At 44.1% G+C, this 23,539-nt stretch overlaps 1 protein-coding gene and 1 long non-coding RNA gene across 6 annotated transcripts; one reads left to right on the top strand and one right to left on the bottom strand.

The window, feature by feature from the left end:
• LOC125409639 (uncharacterized) lies at positions 1-22,914 on the top strand. 5 transcript variants are annotated; one of them, XR_015003668.2, is made up of 7 exons: positions 1-467; positions 1,518-1,703; positions 8,830-9,073; positions 11,872-11,974; positions 12,284-15,601; positions 21,766-21,953; positions 22,757-22,914. It is a non-coding gene; the product is annotated as an uncharacterized LOC125409639 (long non-coding RNA). The 5 variants fall into 5 exon arrangements; XR_015737913.1 differs by lacking the exon at positions 12,284-15,601 and having other exon boundaries at positions 1-286; positions 367-467; positions 8,830-11,974; XR_015003667.2 differs by lacking the exon at positions 12,284-15,601.
• Positions 12,456-14,286, bottom strand: LOC146896057 (androgen-binding protein homolog). The gene is made up of 3 exons (XM_085695241.1): positions 14,226-14,286; positions 13,580-13,761; positions 12,456-12,557 (listed from the first exon to the last, which is right to left on the bottom strand). The coding sequence occupies exons 1-3, from the start codon at positions 14,284-14,286 to the stop codon at positions 12,456-12,458; spliced, it is 345 nt and encodes a 114-aa protein (XP_085551367.1).
• Positions 22,915-23,539: the final 625 nt, after the last annotated feature.

Below are 23,539 nucleotides of genomic sequence, written 5' to 3'. Positions count from 1 at the left end.
GCATCGCTTGTGCCAGGTATAAGTTTAAGCGATCTGTGAGCCTGAGTTCGTGCTGCCTCCTAGGTTAAGTAACTGGTAGACTCGAAGAGACTCGAGAATACGCCGCCTAGGTGACACGGAAACCGTTCAAAACGGGCCGGCGGAACTTCGCTGGGTCCCAGCCCGGAGCGGCTCCGCTCAGCCCCGACTGACTAACTGTGGCCCCGGGCGGAGCTTGCAGACCGCACTGCGCTCACCTGACGTCAGAGGCAGCCCCTGGCCAGGTGTTTTCAGCCTCACCGGACTGGTAGGGACTAGGCAGCCTGGTTGGGGGAGGTCCCGGTCTGTCACCCAGTGCAACGGAGGCTCAAGAGGTTTTCTCTACAGCAAGACCCATGTGTTGAGAGGCGTGGAGATGCGCTTCGGGAGAGATGGAAGACGAAGCGGATGAGCCCAGGGACTTTGATTCTGAGGGCGCCGGTGGCACGGTGAGCTAAAGATAATCTTATTTGTGTATGTATGTGTGTTTTGCTCGAACGTATGTCTGTGCAAGTAACGTTCAGCGCCCCAGGAGACCGGAAAAAGGCTTCGGTAGCCGGAGACTGAAGGTATAGACCATAGAACTGTCATGTGTGTGCTGGGAATCGAACTGGAACCCAGGAAAGAGCAGCCAATTTCTTAACCACTAAGCCATCTCCAGCCTTTTATACCTACAAACCAAGGAGAGCCATGAGTCAGTGGAAGGAAGGAAATGCTGTCAGATGAAGAGGAAAGGTTGCCGGGATAATTTTTTTTAGAAAGAATGTTACAAAGAAGGTTTGGGCCAAGCAATGGTGGTACACACCTTTTAATTCCAGCACTGAGTAGCCAAAACAGTTGGATTTCTGAGTCTGATGCCATCCTACAGAGTGAGCTACAGAACAGCCAGGACTATGCTGAGAAGCTCTGTCTTAAAAAAAATAAAAATAAAATAAAAATAAATTTTAAAAAAAGTAGTAGTTTTGGGGCCATGCTGAATCTGAGCTGTTCTAGAGAACTCTGAGTGAAGGTATTGAGTATACGTCTGGAGTTCTAGACAGAGGTTTCTATTGGAGACACCCAATTTTGGTGACCTATATGTACATAGATGTAGAATTTGTTCTATTAGGAAAGGAAAACGTTCAGGGGATGGTGGAGCATTGCTAGGGGCAAGGCAGGGGGTTGGGGGTCAGCTTTGGAGCACTGGACTCACCTCTCAGATTGAGATGGGATCACAAAGACAGACAAGGTTGTGATGTTCATGGGTTAGAACTGTGTTTGGTTGGGGAGTCACCACATCTGTCTGGCTTTCCCTTCCTTCCCCAAGCCCTCTGAGCAAGTCTGGAATTTTCCTATAGCAGTCTCTACAGCAAATGTCCACAAGTCCCAGACTCCACAGGCGCTTGGCTCCAAATGCCTCTGTATTTAGCCTCTCAGCACCAACCAGCTCTGCCTTCAGGTAGCTCTGTGCTTTCACTTCCTGCCACTCACATGGCTGATTTCACACGTTTCCCTTGCAGATCGCTGGCTGTTTGACTCCTTTTCTCCCCACAAGTGTGGGCCTTCCCTGGAACCCCTTGTCAGGCTTCTGACACAGGGTCAGGGCAGCTGTTCTCAGCCAGGATGGACACCGCCTGTGTTTCAGCTCAGACATGCTAAGTAGAGGCAGCCGACCACAGACTTTACTGTTATCATCAGCAGATTTGGTAAGACAATTGGGAACTCTTAAAGGGGGGGGGGGGGATTCCTTGAAAAAAAAGAAAGGATGGACAGAGGGGATAATTTAACTTAGATGGGATTTATATAATGTCAATTATAAATATTATCAGTTTGATACATCTTGTTTTATATCTAAAAAAGTTGGTTGAGATGACTACCAAGATACAGGCATTACAGAGGTTACTACTGATAATATGCAGGCCCTACAACTAATTACTAAAGAAAATAATGGAATTTTGAATGATAAGTTACAAGCCTTAGAAAAACTTATTAAAACAGATAATCAGGATACTCAGATATAGAAAGAGGAATTTAAATAAGACCCAACCACACCATTACATTATAAAATTGGAGAGGAACAGTCCAAGGTTGTCAGACAATCAGCCTTAATTTATTTAGTCACCTTCTGGAAATAACTGCCAAATGACAGGTACCCCCAAGGCTGTGTCAGATCTGACTGGTTTCCTGTGGTAATGTTAGATTTGAGGAGATTTAAGGAAGCTATTGTTTCATCTGGCATGCATATGTTGAATTCGTGGTCAACTGGTAATAGAATTGTCCCGAAAGACTTGGTTACAATAGCATATTGGAACCTGGTCCACAGTTACAGTGGAGGACATGGTAAAAAGTTGAGGCTAGGACCACTGAGCAACAAAGTGGGCTAGAAGTCTTGAAATCTCCCAAGACCAGCGTCTTCAAGAAGGCAATTATGCTGTTGTACAAATACTGTCTCTATATGATGACTGATGACCACACCCAGACTCTCTGCCATGCAGCAGCTTTGAATGCTTGGGACAAAAGAAGTCAGAAAGAGGACTCAGTCATTTACTAAAGTTATACAGGGCCCAAAAGAAACCTTCACTGACTGTTTTGTTTTTTTTAACAAAGATTAACTTAAGCTGTAAATAGAATGATACCAAATTCAGAAGCCAGACAAATAATTGAATCTTTGGCTTTTGAAAATGTTAATTCATAATTCAAAGGATAATTAGGCTTTTAAAAGCAAGATCTGCTATAGAAGAAGATCTGCTACAGAAGAATGCTCTTTTACCCTGTAAGATCTGCTACAGAAGAATGTTCTTTTACACTGTAAGATCTGCTACAGAAGAATGCTCTTTTACACTGTAAAGATTTGTCACTGCCTTTGGTTTAATTAGATGTTGATTGTCCAGTAGCCAGGGAGGATGTATGGGTGGGGCAACCAGACTAAGAGAATTCTCAGAAGAGGAAAGGCAGAATCAATCACCAGCCAGAAGCAGAAGAAACAAGATGAGAATGCCTCACTGGGAAAAGGTACCAAGCCACATAGATAAGAATAATTGGTTAATTTAAGTTGTATGAGCTAGCTAATAATAATCCTGAGCTAATTAATAGTTTCTAATTAATAAACTAATTAATAGTTTATGAACAGTGTATAATTAATATAAGCCTCTGAGTGTTTCTTTTTTGTACTGAACGACTGTGAAACTGAGTGGGACAGAAACTTTCATCTATAAAGATCAGCACCCATACAGGAACAGATCTGAGATACAGTCAGTATTGAAATCATAACCATGAAGATACTTGCATAGGAGAGGTGATTTCCAGAGGGTTAAAGAAAAAACAAATGTCAGATGTTTTCATTGTGGTAAACAAGGTCACCTGAAAAGGTATTTTTCTAGACTGGGCATTTTTAGAAACAATGTTTTTTCTAGGACTAATCCAAACAGAAGGCCCCTGCCTTCTGGAGTGGGCAGAAGATGCAGCAAAGGCCAACAAGGACCAATGCATGCAGATCAACAAAGGACAGACAGAGTAACACTTTGCCATCAGGAAATGCCTGGGGGACCTCTCTCAGGGGTCCATGTCAAATTTGGTTGAAGGAAACTTCATCCCAGAACAATTATAGAACCTAATGCCTATTTTTTAAAACCATATTGGGGGCTAGAGAGATGGCTCGGTGGTTATGAGTACTGAATTTTCTTTCAGAGATCCTGAAATCAATTCTCAGAACTTACATGGTAGCTAGCAACCAACTGTAGTGGGCTCTGATGCTGTCTTCCGGTACATGCAGATAGAGCACTCATATATATAAAATACACAACTTTTAAAAAAGAAAGAAAGAGGGACCCTAAGAGAGACATAAAAGGATCTATATAGAAAAGAGAAAAAAGACAAAATCACCTAAGTAAATTGGGAGTGGATGGGGCACAGGAGAAGCTAAAAAGGGAGAGGGAGAAAGGGAGGGTAGCAGAGAAAGATGTATAACCCAATTTAAAAAAGAAATAGATACTAAAAACCATACTGCTGTGGATGATAGGTCAGTCTTAGAAAACAAAAATTTCAGGAGAAACCATCAAATAAATATTTTGGCAGACTTTTGTGAATGGTCAGAGACCAAAAATAAAAATAAAAACAAATGACATTGTAATTGAGGGTCTTATAGACACAAGGGAGGATGTAACAATAGTTGTACCAGAATCTTGACATCCAAATTGACCTCTTCAGGAGGTAGATGGTCAGCTTTTAGGGATTAGAACTTTTTCTCTGGTGAAGGGGAAGCACAAGATTGGATGAATGTGTAGGGCCAGAAGAACAGAGAGAAAAATTAAAGCCATATGTGGCTAACATAGCAATGAATTTATGGGTACATGAATAGTTACAACAGTGGAAAACCTCCAATCTCAGAAAGAAACCGTAAAGTTCCATTTGTTTCTGGGAAAAATGTTACAAGGTCTTATAAAAAACAGTCACTCTCCATTCAGGTTGTACAAAAACAGGGCACAACAGCTGCTGATCTTTCAAAAGTACCAACAGCTCTACCTTTCAAATGGTTAACTGACAAATCTATCTGAGTGAAACAATGCCCTTTGACATCAGAAAATTCACAGGCCTTAGAACAGCTGGTACAGGAGCAGGTAAATGTTCAACATATCGAAGAATAGATCAGTCCTTGGAATTCTCCTGTATTTGTTCTAAAAAAGAAATCTGGAAAATGGAGAATGGTAACAGATCTAAGAGCCATTACTAAGGTGATGCAGCCAATGGGCTCTTTACAGCCTGTGATTCCTCTGTCTTCTCTATTACATGAAGGATGGTCTGTTATAATTATTGATTTAAATACTGCCTTTTGTTGACCATTTACAGAAAAGGATGGATAAAAATTTGCCTTTACAAAGTCTACTTGTAATAATTGTCAGGCTGATAAGAGCTATCAATGAAAACTTTTCCCACAAGGGAAGTTACACAGTTCCACCCAGTGCCAATATTTAGTATGACAGCATTGGAAATGATTTGTGTACAGTTTCCTCAGTCTGTAACTTACCATCATGTGGATGATTATCTTAACTGACTGATTCAAGTGTAGATACTTTAGAGAAAAAGTTTGAAGAAATAAAGAAATTTTTGCCTTGTTTGGGATTACAAATTGCTCCTAAAAAAGAAAGAGAGAGAGAGAGAGAGAGAGAGAGAGAGAGAGAGAGAGAGAAGAGTCTATTAATTGCTTAAGATATAAAATATGTTTACAAAAAAATTAAATCTCAAAAGGTACAAATGAAGAAAGTTCAATTGCAGACTGTTAAAGACTTTCAAAATTTTCTGGGAGACATTAACTGGCTACAGCCCACAACATATTGAAGTTGGATTAACAACTCAAGAACTGAGTGATTTATTTCAAATTTAAAAGGTGACAAGGTCTTAAATAGTCCAAGAAAATTTTCAGCTGAAGCTGAGAGAGAATTGGCTTTTGTAGAAAAGAAATTGCAGGATGCACATGTGGATCGTTTAGATCCAGAGCTTGATCCCTTTCTGATTATTTTACCTTCTACACACTCCCTACAGGAATTTTAATGCAGAGAAAAGATACTATCTTAGAATTTTATCTTTACCACACAGAGTAAAAAAATTAAAGACCTATATATAAAAGGTTTCTGAGTTGATTCTAAAAGGGAAATTGAGACTTCATCAATTAACAGGAATAGACACAGCAGAAATTGTGGTACCTTTTACTAATGCTGAAATTGACTCATTATGGGCAGAAAATGAACATTTACAAAGAGATTGCAGTAATTTTTGAGAGAGATTAACAACAAGCATATCTAAAGCAAAAGAATTCAGTTTAAAAAGAGAACTAACTGGTTCCTTCCTCACATTGTACAGGGAACACCAATTTCTGGAGCCCATACATTCTGTACTGATTCAAACAAATCAGGAAAGGCAGGTTATAAATCAGGACATTTGAATAAAGTGACTCAAAGGCCTTATGATTCTGTTCAAAAGTCAGAATTATATGCTATTCTCATGGTAGTATTAGATTTTCCAGAACCTCATAATATAGTTACTGACTTTCAATATGCAGAGAGTTGTTTTACATATTAATATTAAAACTGCTGAACTTATTCCAGTTGATTCAGAATTAACCATGTTATCTATTTACTTACAAACACTAATCAGAATTAGAAATCATCCCTGATATATAACATATGTTAGATCCCATACCAATCTGCCAGGCCCTCTAATACAAGATAATGCTGAAACTGATAGACTGTTGGTAGTAAATGTGCTAGCAGCCTCAAAATTTCATTTAAAACACCATGTCAATAGCAAGTGTTTGAAAAAAAATTTACCATCACTTGCCTACAAGCCAAGGAAATAATAAGGAAGTGCCCTACTTGTTGCTTTTATAACCAAACTCTACTACTTGCAGAAGTGACCCAAAGGGTACTCAAAGAAATGAAATTTGGCAAGTAGACGTGCTTAATTTTGTCAAATTTGAAAAATTAAAATATGTACCCCACACCATTGATACATATTTAGGATTTCAATGGGCAACTGCTTTCATTTCTGAAATGGCTGATTTTGCAATCACTCATTCCTTAGAAGTTATGGGCATCATAGGCATACCTGTAAAAATCAAGATTGACAATGCTTCAGCATATATCTCTAGTAAAGATGAAAATTTTTGCATATTATAGGTATACCACACAATCCTACAGGACAAGCAGGTATAGAAAGGTCAAATTGAACTCTAAAAAATATGATTCATAAATAGAAAGGGATGATAAAGACCATAATAGATTTCATAATGCTTTATTAGTTTTAAATTTTCTAAATGCTAATGAGAAAGAAAGGACATCTATGAAAAATGTTAGATAATAGACAAAAACTACTGAATTAAATCAGCCTATATACTTTGATGATGTCTTGACCTCAAAATGGAAAGCAGGATATGTGTTACGTTGGGAAAGAGGTTTTGCTTTTCTTTCCATCGGAGAAGAAATGCTGGGGATTCCCTCAAAATTGATAAAGATGAGATTTGAACAAGAGAGACCTTTGATTAGAAGAGTTCATCAACCATGTGACCATTCAATTTAAACTAACTCATTAGACTAACAAATGTTTTTCATTTTATCAGCTATAACTTGCCAAAAGGGAAATTCCCCAAAGGTGGGGTTTGGGCAGGGATTTGGTTTTGTTTTTCAAGGAGAATGAAGGCATTCAATTAGGGAATCTGAAGACCACTGGACAAATGACACATTCAAAGTAAAAGGACAAATCATCCAGAGAAAATGTCCCAAGACAAAGACTAAATTGGCCTGTATGTGTATCACATTTCCAACAGGATAGCATTTCATAAATCATCCCAAATGTTTGTTTCTGCTCTTCTCTACAGACATATAGTACAAATGGCTTTGAAATGGGTGAGTGGGTCTCTCCTTCTGTAAATGCTTGTTAAAGGACAATACAAAACCTCTGTCTCTTGTCAGAAGATTTACTTGATATGAAACAGAAGAAAAACCAAAATTAAGGGACTGTTCTATTGCCACTATTCTCATAATCCTTTAGTTTTATTTTTACTCTTTAACATGTTTCTTAAAATATAAATATTATCTCAAAATATATAAAGTTCAATATCTATATTTTTAACTTTTGTCATGATATTAATGGTCTTCTAGAATACTAATTCTAGAAAAATGCTTTCACTTCCTTCCTGTACCTGATTTCAGGTTGGAGTCTCTATCAGTAGCTAAGAATTAAATTTTTATACTCTGGATGTACATAACAAATTATGGTTCTTTAACCTCTAAGAGATCTGCTGCATGTGACAGTAGAATGTGTAAGTTCTGCAGTCACCCATGACCATGCCCATCAGTGACAGTTGAAGTCTCCAAAAGGAGGATGGCGCCCACAGTGACAATTACACATGGATTATTATAATGTTACTATGCTGTCAAACACCCAAAGATCGGGTAAGAACCCCAAACTGCTCAGGACATTTTCAAGGTGGCTAGCTGAGTTGGTCCAGCCTTACAGACTACTCTAGCCAGGACTTGAAGTAAGCCCTGCATTTTCTTATTACACAAACTGAAAACAAATGATACAGCTAGCTCTCCCAAGACATGACAATTATCCCAGTTTTTTTCAGAGTCCCCAAGAGATGCCATCATCCCCGGACAACAGGGAGTAAATTTAAGAACACGACACCCACATTCCCAAGAGGTGCAGTGGGTGGGTTTTGGTCGTTCAGTAGGTTATGGATATTTGTCATCATTTAGAGGGGTCAGTTACCAATCATTATTGGTAATGGTCAGGAAAAATGCTGAACAAAGGAGGTTAGATCTAAGGATCTCATTCTAAAAAGAAAAAAGTGGGATGAAGAAATAGGATAAAACTTTTAAACCAAAATTGTAACTACTACTTTTAAATATTTTACATTTGGTTTGAATTTTTGTATATTTGAATTCATTTTTATAAAATTTTATTTTTGTAATAATGTTTCTACTCTTAAGATATTTTTATATTAGTACAAATTTAAGGTCATTTTTGTTAGTAGATACTGTATATCGTTTTCTACTGTTGTTCAATAGTTGTACCTATATAGCTCATTTAACCATGTAAATTTCTGTTTCTTAAAAGTTACTACTATTTAGTATAATTATAAAACTGCACGTTAATAGTCAGCCTAATTCATTCAAGTTTGTAGTCATGTTAGGTATGATATCAAGGTCAAATGATATATTTTAGATAGACAGGCAGTCTTCAAATACTTCCTAGATTACAGAATATGGCATTTAAGATGTTTTAATTATATAAGGTTGGTTTTTTTAAGACAATGAAACATGTTTCTCCTGGCAGCACCAATCTACTTCACAGAAGATGGTTAGCAATGAAGAAACTCTACATGGTGTTTACTTTCTTTGTGGCAAAAGCTAAGCACTGGGCAAGATACTGCCCTTTCTCAACTGATGGCAGTATACTGTCCAATTGAACACACAGGAAACAAAAGAAAATGACTGCTGTACTTTGCCAAGATAAAGTGGGGCAGTCCTTCAAAAATCCTGCCTCACAGAGAAGTCTGTCAGATATGCTAGACCTGGAGGTAAGAGCTGGAAGCACCAAGATTGCAGAGAAACCTTGGGGGGCTGTCCAGGGAGCCAGCTGTCTCTGTCATTTCTTAGTTTTGGAAGTTCTTTGCTCTACCCTTCCTGATTACTCAGGTAATTTTATATCTTTCTCAGGTCTCTCATGGAATTGAAGCCTACACAGTTATTGTTATACTTTTCCTTGTTACCAAACTCAGAAAAAATTCTCACAAAAGATGTGTAAAATGTGTGAGGTTTAATGACAGTTTTGGATTGGTAATACAAATTATGATAGAAAGTATATTAAGTACAACACTTTGGACTTACCAAGATAGGATACATAATGGAGTATCTTCTCTGAATTTCTCAAATGCTAATGGACTAGACATTGTTAATGTAATTAGTGCCTTACATATTTATTTATTGTTATTATACTAACTGCATATACTTTTTATATGTTACTTAAAACTTTTGATTTTTACTTAGACAAAACGGAGTAATATTGTGTGATATTTTGTTTGTGTTCTGACAAATAAAACTTGCTTGGAGTCAGAGGCTGGAACTAGCCACCATTTAACCATAGGGGTCTGGAGGTCTGTACTGAGAGGAAATGGGAAGAGAACAGGTGGGGCAGAGAAAGAATCTCAACCTTTTTTGGTTGAAGGAATGGAAGAGGTAGGGAGTCACTGGTGGTGTTCCTTTGCTTCTCTGGTCTTTCAGGTTTTTACCCTGATATTTGACTTGTGTTTTTTATTGATAAAATTTTTCTGGTTTCGAGTGGAGACTGAGGAGGCATATTTTCAAAAAGGGTCAAAAGTCAGGGTTACCACAGATGGTTCAGTCCTCCAGAAATCCTACCCTTTTGGGATGTGTGGCCCGGTGACAAACATCTTGTTCTGCAGGCTGAACAGCAGGGTTACATTCCCAACACAAACTGCATACGTGTGCGACGTGTGGAAGGCAATTCTCCTTCAGTGTAAACACCCCCAACCCCAACACAGAGGAGGGAAAGGTCTCAGTGACGACGAGGACGAGGATCCCTGTGTGAGAGCCACACAGTCTCCAGTGCAGAAATCCTTAGCTATGTGAAGAGGGTCAGGAAAACTCAGGCCCTCTCCAGCATGAGACCAGAAGGAACTGACCTGTACACTGTGGATGCTGGGGACCCCTCTCAGTGGAGGTGGACATTGCAGATGCAGTGAATGCGGGAAACAATCAGCCACAAAAATGGGCTTCCCAAGCACCAGAGTATCCAGACTGCAGAACGGCCCTTTAAGTGCCCTGATGTGAAAAACATTCATCAGACGGTCCCATCGTGCTAGGCGTAAGAAAGCTCACACTGGAGAAAGACTCTGTGTGTCATGAATGTGGGAAAACCTTCAGCCAAAGATATTACCTTGTTCAGCATGAACAGTTCCATCCTGGGGACAGCCCATATTCCTGCAGCAGATGTGGGAAAGTCAGCATGAATTGGGTTGTTCAGTGCTTAGAGAACCCTGGCATGTACTACCTCATGTGTTATCCCTGGAGGATAGCAGGCAAGGGGGAAGCCCATTACAGTCTGCAACAAATACATCCATAACCTGGGTTTGATTAATAAATGTGGAGGGCAGCAAATCCAAGAATGTCAGCATCTAAATGTGCTTCTGGAATGCTCTGCTCACTGTCGCTGTGAGAGGTGAGGGTGCACACAGAGTCTCAGGCCTTCCCTGGCTGTTTCTCTGTAGTTACTCAGAGCAATGGTAGATGTCCAAATGTTGCTGGACTCCCGGGCTACGTGGACCAGAACAAGGAGAAAGGAAAGAACTACCAGTCCATGTGTGTGACTTGGGATTCAAAGCCAATCTTTATTACTCATGATGCTCTGTGTCCTTCAAGGTGGACCTGTGTCCCAAAGAGGGTGAGACCAGTGTACATTTGCCAGACTTTCTGGATTTTCGGTAGAGAGGAAATCTATACTTTAGTGCTTTTAACCATTCCATTTGTACTGAACCATTTCTTTTATTAAAGCTCTATTGAGGTTGAATTGATGTGCCCTGTGCTGTGCATAGTTAAAGTATGAAATATGGTAAGTTTTATCAAATCATCACTGCAGTCACAATGACAAGCATCTTCATTGCTCCTAATGTTCCTTCCTTCCACCTTATAGCTCTTGTTTTATTATTTTAATTAATTTATTAATTTTTTAAAGATGTATTAGTGCTCTGTCTGCATGTACACCTGCATACCAGAAGAGGGCATCAGATTCCACTAAAGATGGCTATAAGTCACCAAGTGGTTACTGGGAATTGAACTCAGACCTTCTGGAAGATCAGCCAGTGCTCTTATCCACTGATCCATCTCCCCAGCCCCTTCTCCCATTTATAGTCAATCACTTCTCTCCTAGCTGCCCATCCCAGTGTTCACTGACTGATTTTACTCGGGTGTCACTCCTCACCTACCCTGTCTAAGACAGGTCTCTGTTGCTGTCTGGATTCCAGACAGACTTCTTTGTATACACCTGTCTCCTCTCATCTCTTAACAAGAGCACTGGAATTACAGATATATGCTGCCAAGTCTGGCCTTAGATGGGTTCTAGGATTCGAACTCATGTCACCAGTAAAGCACAGAAGCACTCTACCCATTGAAACTTCTTCCAAGACATTCTCTCTTCTCTTTAGTTCAGCTTCTACTGTAATAGTTTTCCCCATTCTAATTTTTGGTTTATTATTAACTTTTGTTTTTATTTTTGAGGCAGGGTCTCTCTATGTAGCCCTGGCTGTCCTGGAACTTTCTATGTAGATCAGGCTATGACAAATGATGACCTTTCTTGCAGACCAGGAGAGTCTCCCAAGTCATCTTCAGAGTCACGGCACTGTTATAGACTGACCTATAAGGAGCCAGCTGCCCTGTGATGAAGCCCAGAGGCAACATATGAAGTGAGTATCTGCACACCTCGTTTCTATCCTGACAGCCTGGGGAAGCCTGTGGCTGATTCCATGCTCTTTAGCCTCAGACAGCTCCTGTCTTACAGACTCACAAAGATGCAGTGAGCCTTGTGTGATGGGGGCCAATGCTTTTAATCCAAGCCCTTGAGAGGCAGAGATGGGTGGTTCTCTGTGAGTTTGCGGCCAGCCTGGTCTACATAGCAACAAAAAAGGCTGCAATGCCTTTCCCATGACAACTAGTCAGTCAGTGGCATTCGCCCTGCTCTGAGTGTCTACCCGAGGCCTTTCTCTGTCTCCTAGATCTAAAGATATCACATGATGCCTGTACAACACACAGACATGGGACCCAGAGCAGAGCTGCAGGTGTTTATTGAACCAACTTCACAGACTGAGCAATGAAGGAACAGGTGTCTGGATTCGAGCTTCAGGATAGAAAGTGAACAGTGCAGCAATGTGGCTCTCAGATAGGTCATCATTTTCCAAATAAGCTAACTTTGGAAAGGATTCCCTCAAATTTGTCTCTGGTGTCTTGGGCATAGTATTCTCTACATTCTGGGCTGATGGCGATGGATTCCTGGAAAACCAAAAGACAGAAAGGGGCAGAGGTGGTTACAGTCAAGGAGCAAAACCCCAACAGTGCTCCCCAGTCACCCATGATGAGGCTGTTCCTTCTGCACAAGGAGGAAAATCCCCTGCAGTGATTCAGGGCTCCAGCAACAGACTCTGCTCCATGGAGCTGCAGCTACTCCACAGCTGCCAGGAGGAAGTCTGAAAAACCACCCTAGCTAGTCAGGGATGAAGGGAGAAGTTCCCTAAGGCATGATGAGGACTAGGTCTGGAGAGGGGTCAAGATGGCTGAGTTCTAGCTTAGATAATATCTTATAGCTGAGGACGTCTGTCAGCACATTGGCTGTATAGCTGAGTTAGAAATACGTCCCTGTGTGGATGTGCTGGAAGAAATTCCTTCTTGGAGAGTGCTGTGGTTTTGCAGAACCTGACACACAAACTAAAAGTACTTTGGAAACAGAGAGTGAGAGATGCAATATTCAAAATGTGTGTCTCTGTAATCCAGCTATACTTAAATAAGAGACTAAGGAAGACCAGGAGTAGCTGAGATGAATGGCCGCAGGCACTCTCTGGTGGAAATGGTGGCATTTAAGCCACAGAGGGAGGTTCTGGCTGTGGCTCTCAGGAAGCCAGTGGAATTTGGGCTCCATCTGAGTCAGGAAATTAGAGTTAAGGGAGGTTCCAGAAAAGGTGACCCTGCCCAGTAGACAGCAGTTTCAGGCATCTTAGAGTAGAGGAGAGCTGAGGGTGCCCTCCCTGTGCAGAAGCCAGACCAAGGACTCTCCTGTGTCCCTGCCTGCCCTGCTGTGATGAGAACCCAGTGGTCACCCATCATTGGGGAGCGCTATGCAGGACCTTGCATCGACAGACTGGATGTGGACCAGCATGCTGCATGGACATGTGCTAGGGTGGGCAAGGGTTGAGTGCTCTGGTGTCCATCCCATGACACACGTGACTGGTTGCCTGAATTGTTTGAACAGAGCATTCTACCATATGGTGCAGGGAGAATCAGGGTAGGGAGGAAGTTACCATGAATTTGAATTTCAGGATTTTGCCTTCCACTCCTGCCTCACTGAGGCATTCCATGATTTTTACAAAACCCTGCCATTCCCCGTCAGTAGGTTCAAACTTGTTAAGGACGGCATTCAATATTTTCGTATTTCCAATGGAGAGTGCAGCAAAGACTTCAAAGAAAGGAATGCATGCTTCTGCTGCAAACACAGACAGAAGAACATCATTAACAAAGCCCCAAGCTGGCAGTAGTGCAGTCTCAGGGTTTCTTTGAACTTCTACAAATGTCCTAACTGACCTTCCACACAGTCCTGCCCTCCCAAAGGCTGCTGTCTCCCAGATACAGCACACAGTTTCCATTGATACACACTCCCAGCAGAAGGGGAATATATGAGTGTCACAGCCTGCACATCTGACCTTCATATAAATCCCACACATGACTCAGCTTCAGCTGTACAAGCAACTAAGGGTCCATCATCACCACCACACACCGGTCTTCCCATCCAGCCCATCCCAACTGTTGCAATCCTAAAGAGAATACTTCAAGGGTCTTCAGCAGGACTCCGGGCTAGTGACCTCCCAGGGTCCCCCTAGATCTCCAAACAGACCCATAAGGAAGGAAGGATGAGCAAGGGACAGAAAGGCCATCTGTTCCCATTCTCACTTGTCTGGAAGCCCAGCTCCCCGGTCACCAGCAAGGCCAGCAGAAGCAGCGTCCCCTTCATGGTGTAGAGTGGTAAGTGCTCTTCTCAGAGCAGATCCTGCTACCTTATAAACTGCTGTCTCCCTGAGTCCAGTCCTGTTCTCCCCCATCCCACCCCACCACTTACCTGCTTCCGAGGAGTTCCAAATGCCTTTGGGCAAGAACTTGGCACCTATGGATCCCCTTCCAACTTGCATAAGGGAGTGAGCTTAGAGCCCCTCCCACTCTGAAGAACAAATGGCTGCAGACATCCTGTGTGCTTACTTTCTGTACAGAAGTGGCTGTACCTTTGCCAGAAGATGGTTAGAGCTGACCTTTGTAAGCAGCCATGTGCTGAGCCAAATGCGCTGTTGTCCTGACTCAACTGTCACTGGGCTTCCTCTCCTGGCTCCAAGCAAGTCCTCCTCAAGCTTGGAGGTAGAAACCACAGAGGTCAAGGATGGTTTCTGTCACTGTAGGCAGCCAACTGCCCAGAACACTGCATCTGCCCGAGTTCAAGATCTGAGCAGAAGTGGGTGTATCTGAGGGGCCAAACTGGGGACACTTGGACATCTTAGCTGCTACAACCTTTGGACTAGACCTCTGAGGACATGGTGGCAACATCTGGGGTTTTTAGTGACTCCCAGTCAGGGTAGTCCCAGTGTGTCTGGTCATGTGTGGATCCTCAGGGGCTGGTGATGATTTTTTTCTACAACCGCATCATGCTGCAAATTCCCCCTCCCCACCATGGGAGCTCCTCCCTGTCATCCTGCTCTTGTCTGTCTTAGTCCACCAGTAAGCAGGCCTCAAAGAGGTCCAAACAGTAGAGTCAATGTGGTTATGGCAGCTCTCAGTAGAGGGAGGATTTCATCCCTGTACCATGAACTCTCCATTGTCCACAGCCCCACAGGCCACTGTGATCTGGCCTTGTATAAACTAGAGCTCTCCACTGTCCCCAGGCAGTGCTGTGTGTGTACACTCTCTCAAGTTCAACTCAACCTACTACCCTCAGAATGATGTTTGTGGCACAAATGACATTGTTAGCTGGGCATTGTGTTAATCATTCTTGGAGACAGGAGGCTTACTGTGAGTGATGACTAATCTGATGGTCATCCTGACTGGATGGAATGATTCACCATGGACTCAAAGCTGTCTGTGTGAGACTATTTAGGCTAAGTTAATTATGTCAGACTTTATGTGAGCAGCGTGGACTTGTGTCATGGATGGAATGGAAAGGAGAAAGCAAGCTGGGCATTCATGTCTCTCTACTTTCTGACTGTAGATGTGATCAATCACTTCGAGTTTCTGCACCATGCCTGCCCCAGCGTCATAGACCGTATCCCTGAAAACTGTAAGCAGTAAGCTGCTTCTTATCTGAGTTTTGTCACTAGCTCACTAACACAGTAGTAGAGCGTGTCTTAGCACATGCCAAGCCCTGAGGTTAATCCACTGCCTCCCACACAAAATGGAGTGACTAAGGAGATGGCTCAGTGGGAAAGTGCTCATTATGCAAGCCTAAGGACCTGAGTTCAGATCCCCAGAACGCTGTAGGAGCTGAGTGTGGTGGCTCCACCAATGCCATGGGAGCTCCAGGTTCAATAACAGACCTCATCTCAAACAGCAGGGTGGGAGGCAGTTGAGATAATTCAGTCATTAAAGGTGCTTGCTGCTAAGCCTGATGACCTGGGTTCAAATCCCTGAACACACACGGTTGGAGAAGAGAACTAACTCCTAAAAATTGTCCTCTGATGTCACACATGCGCACACACACATACACACACCATGACACCTGTGCCCATGTACATACACATGCACAGAAACACAGAAACACACACAAGTACATGAACGCACACATGTGAATACTGTCTTTGAGAACTGATACAAGGAAGCCTAAATGAGCTCCTAATGGTCAATATCCAACAATTTGAACCACAAACTATATAACATCCCACTGGATTATACTAGAATTGTAAAATAACATGAGTCCTTGCTGGCATGAATGCTTGGATGACCAGATAAACAGGAATGAATGACGGCGTTCTTCCGGAAGAAATCATGAGTAGTTCTAGATGCTCCTGTCCTCTGGGCAGGGGAATTACTTCCTTCAGTCCTTCAGTATGAGCACATGTTTCCAAAGACAGAAACAAGATGCCAGGAGCATGGATCTGTCAGGGAAGGGCTTGCTGTGTAAGCGTGAATACTTGGATTTCAATCCCCAGAACCCATGAGGAAAGACAGGCACAATAGCACACCTTGTGCCCCAGCCCTGGGGAGTCCACCCCTGGAGGTCATTGGCCATTCTTTTCAAATTAGCAAACTCCAGGTTTAGTAAGAGACCCTGTCTCAAAAACTATCAGGTGGTCAGCTGTTAAGAGACCGAGGACCCACATGGCGGCTGCCAACCATCTGTCACTCCAGTCCAGAGGATCCAACACCCTCCTCTGACCTCCACAGACTCTGCCCACAGATCATATGATATTCATGCAGGAAAAATCCCCAGGACATAAAACAAACATAAATAAGATCTGTTCAAAAAGCAACAATAGTATATAATAGATGTATATACATATGTATATGTGTGTATATAAATATACATATATACACATCACATACACATTGATATGTTGGAGAGCAACTGAAGGCACCTGATTGTCTATCTCTGACTGCCATGTGCATACACATACGTATGACATGTGCTTTGGTTATAACTATTGCTCAGGTGCTCATGGGGTGCATGCTTTTAATCCAGCACTCAGGATGCAGAGGCAGGTGGATATCTCTGAGTTTGAGACCATTGTGGTCTACAAAGCAGGTTCCGGGATAGGAGTTTCTTCATACAGAAACCCTATCTTGAAAAACAAAATAAATAAACAAGTAAATAAAAGTTTGCTATTGCTGTGATATAACACCATGACCAAAAGCTAATTACGGAGAATAGGGTTTGTTTTATACTTGCAGAACCATTCAACATCGAAGTCAGGATACTCCAGCAGGGAGGAACCTGGAGGCAGAAACTGATGCAGAGACCCTGGAGGGGTGCTACTTACTGGTTTCTTTCCCATGGCTTGCTCAGCCTGCTTTCTTATGGAACCCAGAGCCACCTGCTAGGGATGGCCCCACTAACAATGGCCTAAGACATCCCCATTAATCACTAATATAGAAAATAATGGTGCACGCCTTTAATCCCAGCCCTTGGGAGGCAGAGGCAGGTGGATCTCTGAGTTCGAGGACAGCCAGGGCCACATGAGGTGTGAGGGAGAGAAAATGCCTTACAGGCTTCCCTGCAGTCCCAACTTATGGAGGCATTTTCTTTTTCTTGTCTTTTTTTTTCTTATCTTTTATTTTATTTTTTGGTGTTTCAAGAAAGGGTTTCTGTGCAGCCCTGACCATCCTGGAACTCTCTGAGACAAGGCTGGCCTCAAAATCAAAGAAATCCTTGTCTCTGGGTCCCAAATACTGGGAATAAAGACATATGCCAACACTACCTTGAGAAGGCGTGTTCTTAGTTGAGGTTCCCTCTTCTCTGATGCCTTTAGCTTGTGTCAAGGTGACTTAAAACTAGCCAGCATGCCATGTAACCACACACACACAAATGAAGACTTGTGTGAGTTCACAGACACACACGCACACACATGCACACAAATAGGAAACCGTGAGGAACTGGGAAAACAGTAGAGACATCTTGTAAGAGAATACTAATGGTTCGAGTGAGCAGTTCCAATCACTGGGGAAATGTGTACATGTCTTGTGTCCTCTGACATGTGGGGTCAAGGGTCTTAACCTCTGTGAGATCTACAAAAAGCCTGATGCCAGTTCTGACAGGTAGCAGATGACTACAGGTATCACCCAGCAGCACACACATCTTAGCCACAGTATGCCCTTGTCTCCATTCCTAATACTTCCAAGAAAGAGAAAGCCTCAGCTGGGCAGGGATATTGTGCAGGCCTCAGCAGCCCTAGGGTCCTGCAAGGTCATAAGCACAAGGAACACAGGGCATAGTGGACAGCTCCTAAGTGGATCTTGGTGCTTGGTACCTCTTTTCCAAAACAGTTACCGGATGCAAATCCTGTTTTGCTTGGCTAACCAGTAAGTCAGAAGTCTTTGGCAAACTTCATCTGTCATTGCTGATGGAGACAAATTGACAGCCATGAGCCTTTGACAATGAACAACTTAGTTCTGACTTATCAAGACACTTAGACTCTTTACTTTCAAAAATTAATACCAAACAAGTTGCATAAGCACTTATATAATGTAAACAGGGAAGGGGGTACTGGAGGCTGACAGTTTGAAGCCAGCCTAATCTATGTGGGAAGATATTGTTTGTTTCATGGTTTTTTGATTTGGTTTGGTTTTATCAGACAGGGTTTATCACTCAAACAATCTTGGCTGTCCTGGAACTCACTCTGTGAACTATACTGGCTTCGAACTCAACATAGATCAGCCTGTCTCTCTCCCAAGTGCTGGCATTGAAGGTGTGTGTCATGACCACCTGGCTGTTGTTTCATATTTTAAGAAAGGTCTTGTTTACACACTTGAGAGACGTGAAATAGACCTTCAACCCTTCTACCCATCATCTGTGAAGACCTCCTATATGCTGCCTCTGGAATAGAGTGGCACATGCCATGCTCTCCTGAGCCCTTAGACATCTAAGAGACACCAAAATCAGACAATGCAAGGAGACATAGGGAAATGACCAGTGCATTAGAGCCCAGTGCACTGGTGGAGGCTTGGTGTGGTCCTAGATAAGAGGGGTCCAGGTGCACTGAGGTGTATAATCCTTGTTCCATTGCTATGACAAAACACCTAGGACAGGTACATGGGAAAGAAGGTAACTTGGTGCTTGGTCTGGAGTCTTCAAAGTCCAAGACAGAGCAGCCACATCCACCCAGTGCCTTGCCCTGTCTGACCTCCTGGTGCAGAGCAGAAGGGAAGCTTGAGGGGTGGGGGAGGTGGGGCTGGTGGAAGACAGTAGGAGAGCAGAGGCTGCACATGCTTTACAGCCACGCACCATGCACTGCCCCTCACCTGCCACACTGGGACCAGGGCACAAGGTGGGATCTGTTATGGCCTAGACATGTGGACGCCATAGCAGGCTGTTCCTCTGATTTGGTGGTTTTGGATGCAGACTCGGGTATTAAGCATGGAATCTCCCAGCCAGGTGAAGGGCAAGCACATCAGACATGAGGGCAGAGCATTTGGAGGCCTGGGTTCTCCCTGGGGTCATGCTTATGGGGAGGTGGTGCCGTACCTGGTACAGAGATGCTCTGGATGACAAACAGGCCAGGGTAATGATGAGCTCCAGTTTCAGGGCACACAGAGTGGTCGGGGGACTGGCAGAGTCCAGACAAATGAGGGGAAGACTGGTGCTTCCCAAATGGAATCCCAACTGTGGGAGGCTGAGGCAGGTGTGTCCCCCAGTTAGCTGTATGGGATCCCTTTGCTCACAAAGGTAGAAATGGGGGGGGGGGCTGGAGAGATGACTCAGTGGTTAAGAGCATTGCCTGCTCTTCCAAAGGTCCTGAGTTCAATTCCCAGCAACCACATGGTGGCTCACAACCATCTGTAATGAGGTCTGGTGCCCTCTGCCGGCCTGCAGATATACACACAGACAGAATATTGTATACATAAGAAGTAAATAAAAAATAGATAAATAAATAAATACTTTTAAAAAAAAACAAAGGTAGAAGAGGGTGCAGGAAAGGGCACTCTCCAGGTGCTAGCTTGGGCAGCTTTCATTGCCCTCCCTGTGTCCCAGCAGGGAGCAGAAGCAGCTGGCAGGTGGGAGCAGCAGCAGGAGGAACCCTCTAGGGAACAGGCCTCACACCAGCAGGGGACCCAGAGCCTCATGGGTAGGAAGTCAGACCTCCTTGGCACTCACCAGTGCTGTGGCTCTTGGCCCTGGTGAGGCTCTTGTGTCTAAAGACACCACAGCTCCCTGACTTCTTTGTCAAACAGGTCCTGAAGTTTCTGTCCTCTGGATCTGTCCCCTTTGATCCTTCCTCGGACTCTGCTCTCTGCCCTCCCTTGCTGTGACCCTTCCTTTTCCTGCCTTATCCCTGTAAAATGCTCAGCAACACATCAAGCTGCTTGCCTGCTGACCCCTCAACTGTCATTCCCCTGCCTCACACTTTGCTTCACTGCCTACTGCCTCCTTCTCCATCGGTGTCCATTCAGAAAATGAACATGAGCCATCTGCAGTATGAATTTAAAGTGTTTTTCCGGCTGGCCTGGAACTCCTTATGGGGACAACGCTGACCTCCAACTCACAGTGGTCCACCTGCCTCTGGCTCCTAAGTATTAGGATTGAAAGTATTGGACACCACACCAGGCAGTTTTTAATGACTATTGTCAGTGCTTACTACCAGGCCCAGAGAAAGCAGAATTTGTCATTCATACACATAACACACACACACACCCACTCCATTCTCAGGGTTATAAACTCAAGATGAAGCTGGGCAAGAACCTGTCTGCAAAAAAACCAGAAACATCAGCAAAGAGTGTAATTGGTCAAGTTTAGCTGGATACTGCATACTTTTGATCCCAGTACTTGGAAGGCAGAGGCAGGTGAATCTCTGCGAGTTTAAGACAATCCTGGTCTACAGAGTGAGTTCCAGGACAGCCATGACTATGTATAGAGACGTAACAAAACAAAACAAGCAAAACAAAATAACAACAACAACAAAAAAAAGATGGAGTTGAAGGATGACTCCAAAAGCAGGAGGACTTCAGGCTTAGAGTCGGCTTCAATGGAGCCGTGAAGCAAGTGAAAGATGGGGGCAGGGACGAAAACAGAGCAGGGTCCCCAAGTTATCAGTGGACTGTGATCTGGCCTGCCCTACACATGACGCCTTGAGCTTGTAAATGAACGACAAGTTCCCCCAGTGTGACAGGGTGACAGAGACTTCACAATAGAGGCCTGATGGAGGGACCTGGCCCTCTCCCTGTTCATCACTTCCTTGGTCTTCACATGACATGTGACCTTAAGCAGACTAAGAAGGGACCAGGCTGAGCCAGGGCCCTTTGTTGACCAGGATCTTATTCTCTTGCCAAAACACACATCTCCCCCTGACACAGCCCCAGAGAGGTTCAAGCAGGGTTTTGGGAGGGGCCTGGAGAGCTCAGACCCATCCCCTCCCTGCCCCCTGAGCAGCCCAGGGCAGTTACAAAAGGGGCCCAAGCTGAGTAGGAGCACCTGCCACCTTTACCATGAAGCTCACTGGTGCTCTTGTGTTGCTTGGGGCTGCCCTGTTCCTGACCTCGGGAGGAAGTGGGTTCTAGGGTGTGGGTGACCTTGGAGAAGTGGGTACTAGGGTGTGGGTGACCTCGGAGAAGTGGGTACTAGGGTGTGGGTGACCTCGGAGAAGTGGGTACAAGGATGTGGGTAACCTCGGGGAACTGGGTACTAGGCTGTGGGTGTCAGGGATGCAGGGTCTTCAGGGCTCTCACAACACCCTCACTCCCTAGGAAGGACATCTGAGTTCTGATGCACGGCTTTCAATGGAGGATCACCTTTGTGTTCTAGATTGTGGCATTTGCCCTGCTTTGAAGGAGGAGCTTGCTCTTTTCCTTGGCCCATCTGTGTCTGAGTATATGAATTTCGTGAGCCAGTACACGAACAACTCTGCCACATTGGAAGTTCTTGAAACTATGAAGATATGTGCTGATAACAAGCTGACAGAGGAAGACAGGGCAAATGCACAGATTTTGGTGGTGAGTTCTCTGTGTGTCTGGCCAGGAGCCTGTGTACCCCCCTGCTCACCCTAGCTTAGGGATGGAGCGTGTTTTCCTTCCCAGCACTGCAGCTCCTCTGTGAATCCAGAAAAAGGTCAGGAGAAGGGGCAGGAAGGACACTGGCTGTTCAGCTCAGTCAAGCCAGACCAGAACCCCACGATCCCTGCCCCCACGGTCCCACTTGGCCTCCTTAAGGCTTTCAGGCCCAGCCTCCCGAGTCCAGCTACATCAGCACTTGACACCCCTTCTCTAACCAGGGTCTTTTATCCTGACTTTTCAAGTCTACCACAACACACCCAAACACTCGTCTTTTTTCTTGTTCCCTGGATCTCAGAGTTCACTGTGTAGAATCCAGGCCTGGATGCTCAGCTAAAGAATCTAATTGAATCCCTTCTCGTCCCTAGAACTGGTGGGATTGTCACCACCCCAGCTGCATGCCTCTGAGGTCATCGTGTGACAGGAGTTAGTTCACTTTGGGGCCACAACTGCCCGCAGGTTCACCTGGAGCCCCCCCCCCCACCCAGGCCCTTCTCCATTCTGCCCCACATGTGTTCATGGTGTTCCGACGTCAGGTGGTTCTACCCATCAGGCTGGATTAGAGGCTGTTTACAAGGCTCGTCCTGATGTGGTTTGTTGGAGACAGAATGGAGAGGAGGCTCCCTGGGCCAAGTCAGACCCAAGAGCTATTGCAGACAGAGTGCAGGTCCCTCCCAAGTAGGGTTCCCTGTATGACTGCTGAGATCTCCTTCACCTCTGACGCTTTGCCGCCTTTCTCTTTGCAGGCAAAAATAGATGCTGACCCTCTCTGTTGAGGATTTCATCTTTGCCAGAAAACTCAAGGAAACCACATGCCTGCTCGCCTGCATAGATACGGCAAGCCCTACCCCTGCCCTCCAGGTGTCTAAAAACAAGGTTCCAACAATAAAAGCCTTACAATTCACAGGGGAGCCTGGACTTTTTGGATTTGAGGTTGGGCATTGAGTAGGTTGGGACATGGCAGGGAAAACCATGGGGACTTTGAATTGCTCCTGCTGAATTGCAACGCTGCAAAAATGCCCCTGCAGAATGCATTAGGGGATGCTAGGAGACCACAGTCACCACAGCCAGAGTGTCTGTCACTTTCATGGGACATGGTCCATAGGGCACATACATGACATCCTCGAATGAACTCCCCAGGAACATGGAACAGTAAAGGGCCAGAGAGGCCCAGTGTCTGCTGAGGATCGCACAGGCTCCAGACAGCAAAATTTGTGCCTTCTTCCCACTGCTTGGGTCAATGGCCAATTGTGTATGTGTAGTGTGTGTGAGTTAAAATGCTCCTCTAGGCCTCTGGGTCCCATCTATAAAAGCCGAGCACAGCTGGGATGTGGGCGCTGTCTCAGGCTTATGGGACCATGACTTACTTTGTTATTATATTTGTTTGGGGCAGGGGGATAAGCAATAGTGTCTGTGTGGGTGTGTGTGCGTTTGTATATGTGTCTATGTAAAGGTCAAAGGTGCTCTTCTGCCTTGCAGGTCCCAGGGTTTGAACTCAGGATGCCAGGGTAGGGAGCATGTGCCTTTAA

This window comes from Myodes glareolus, chromosome 1 (assembly GCF_982192425.1).
Source record: "Myodes glareolus chromosome 1, mMyoGla1.1, whole genome shotgun sequence".
Classification (NCBI taxonomy): Eukaryota; Metazoa; Chordata; class Mammalia; order Rodentia; family Cricetidae; genus Myodes; species Myodes glareolus.
The sequence above is the reverse complement of the archived record's forward strand: the minus strand, read 5'-3'. Positions and strand labels throughout refer to the sequence as shown.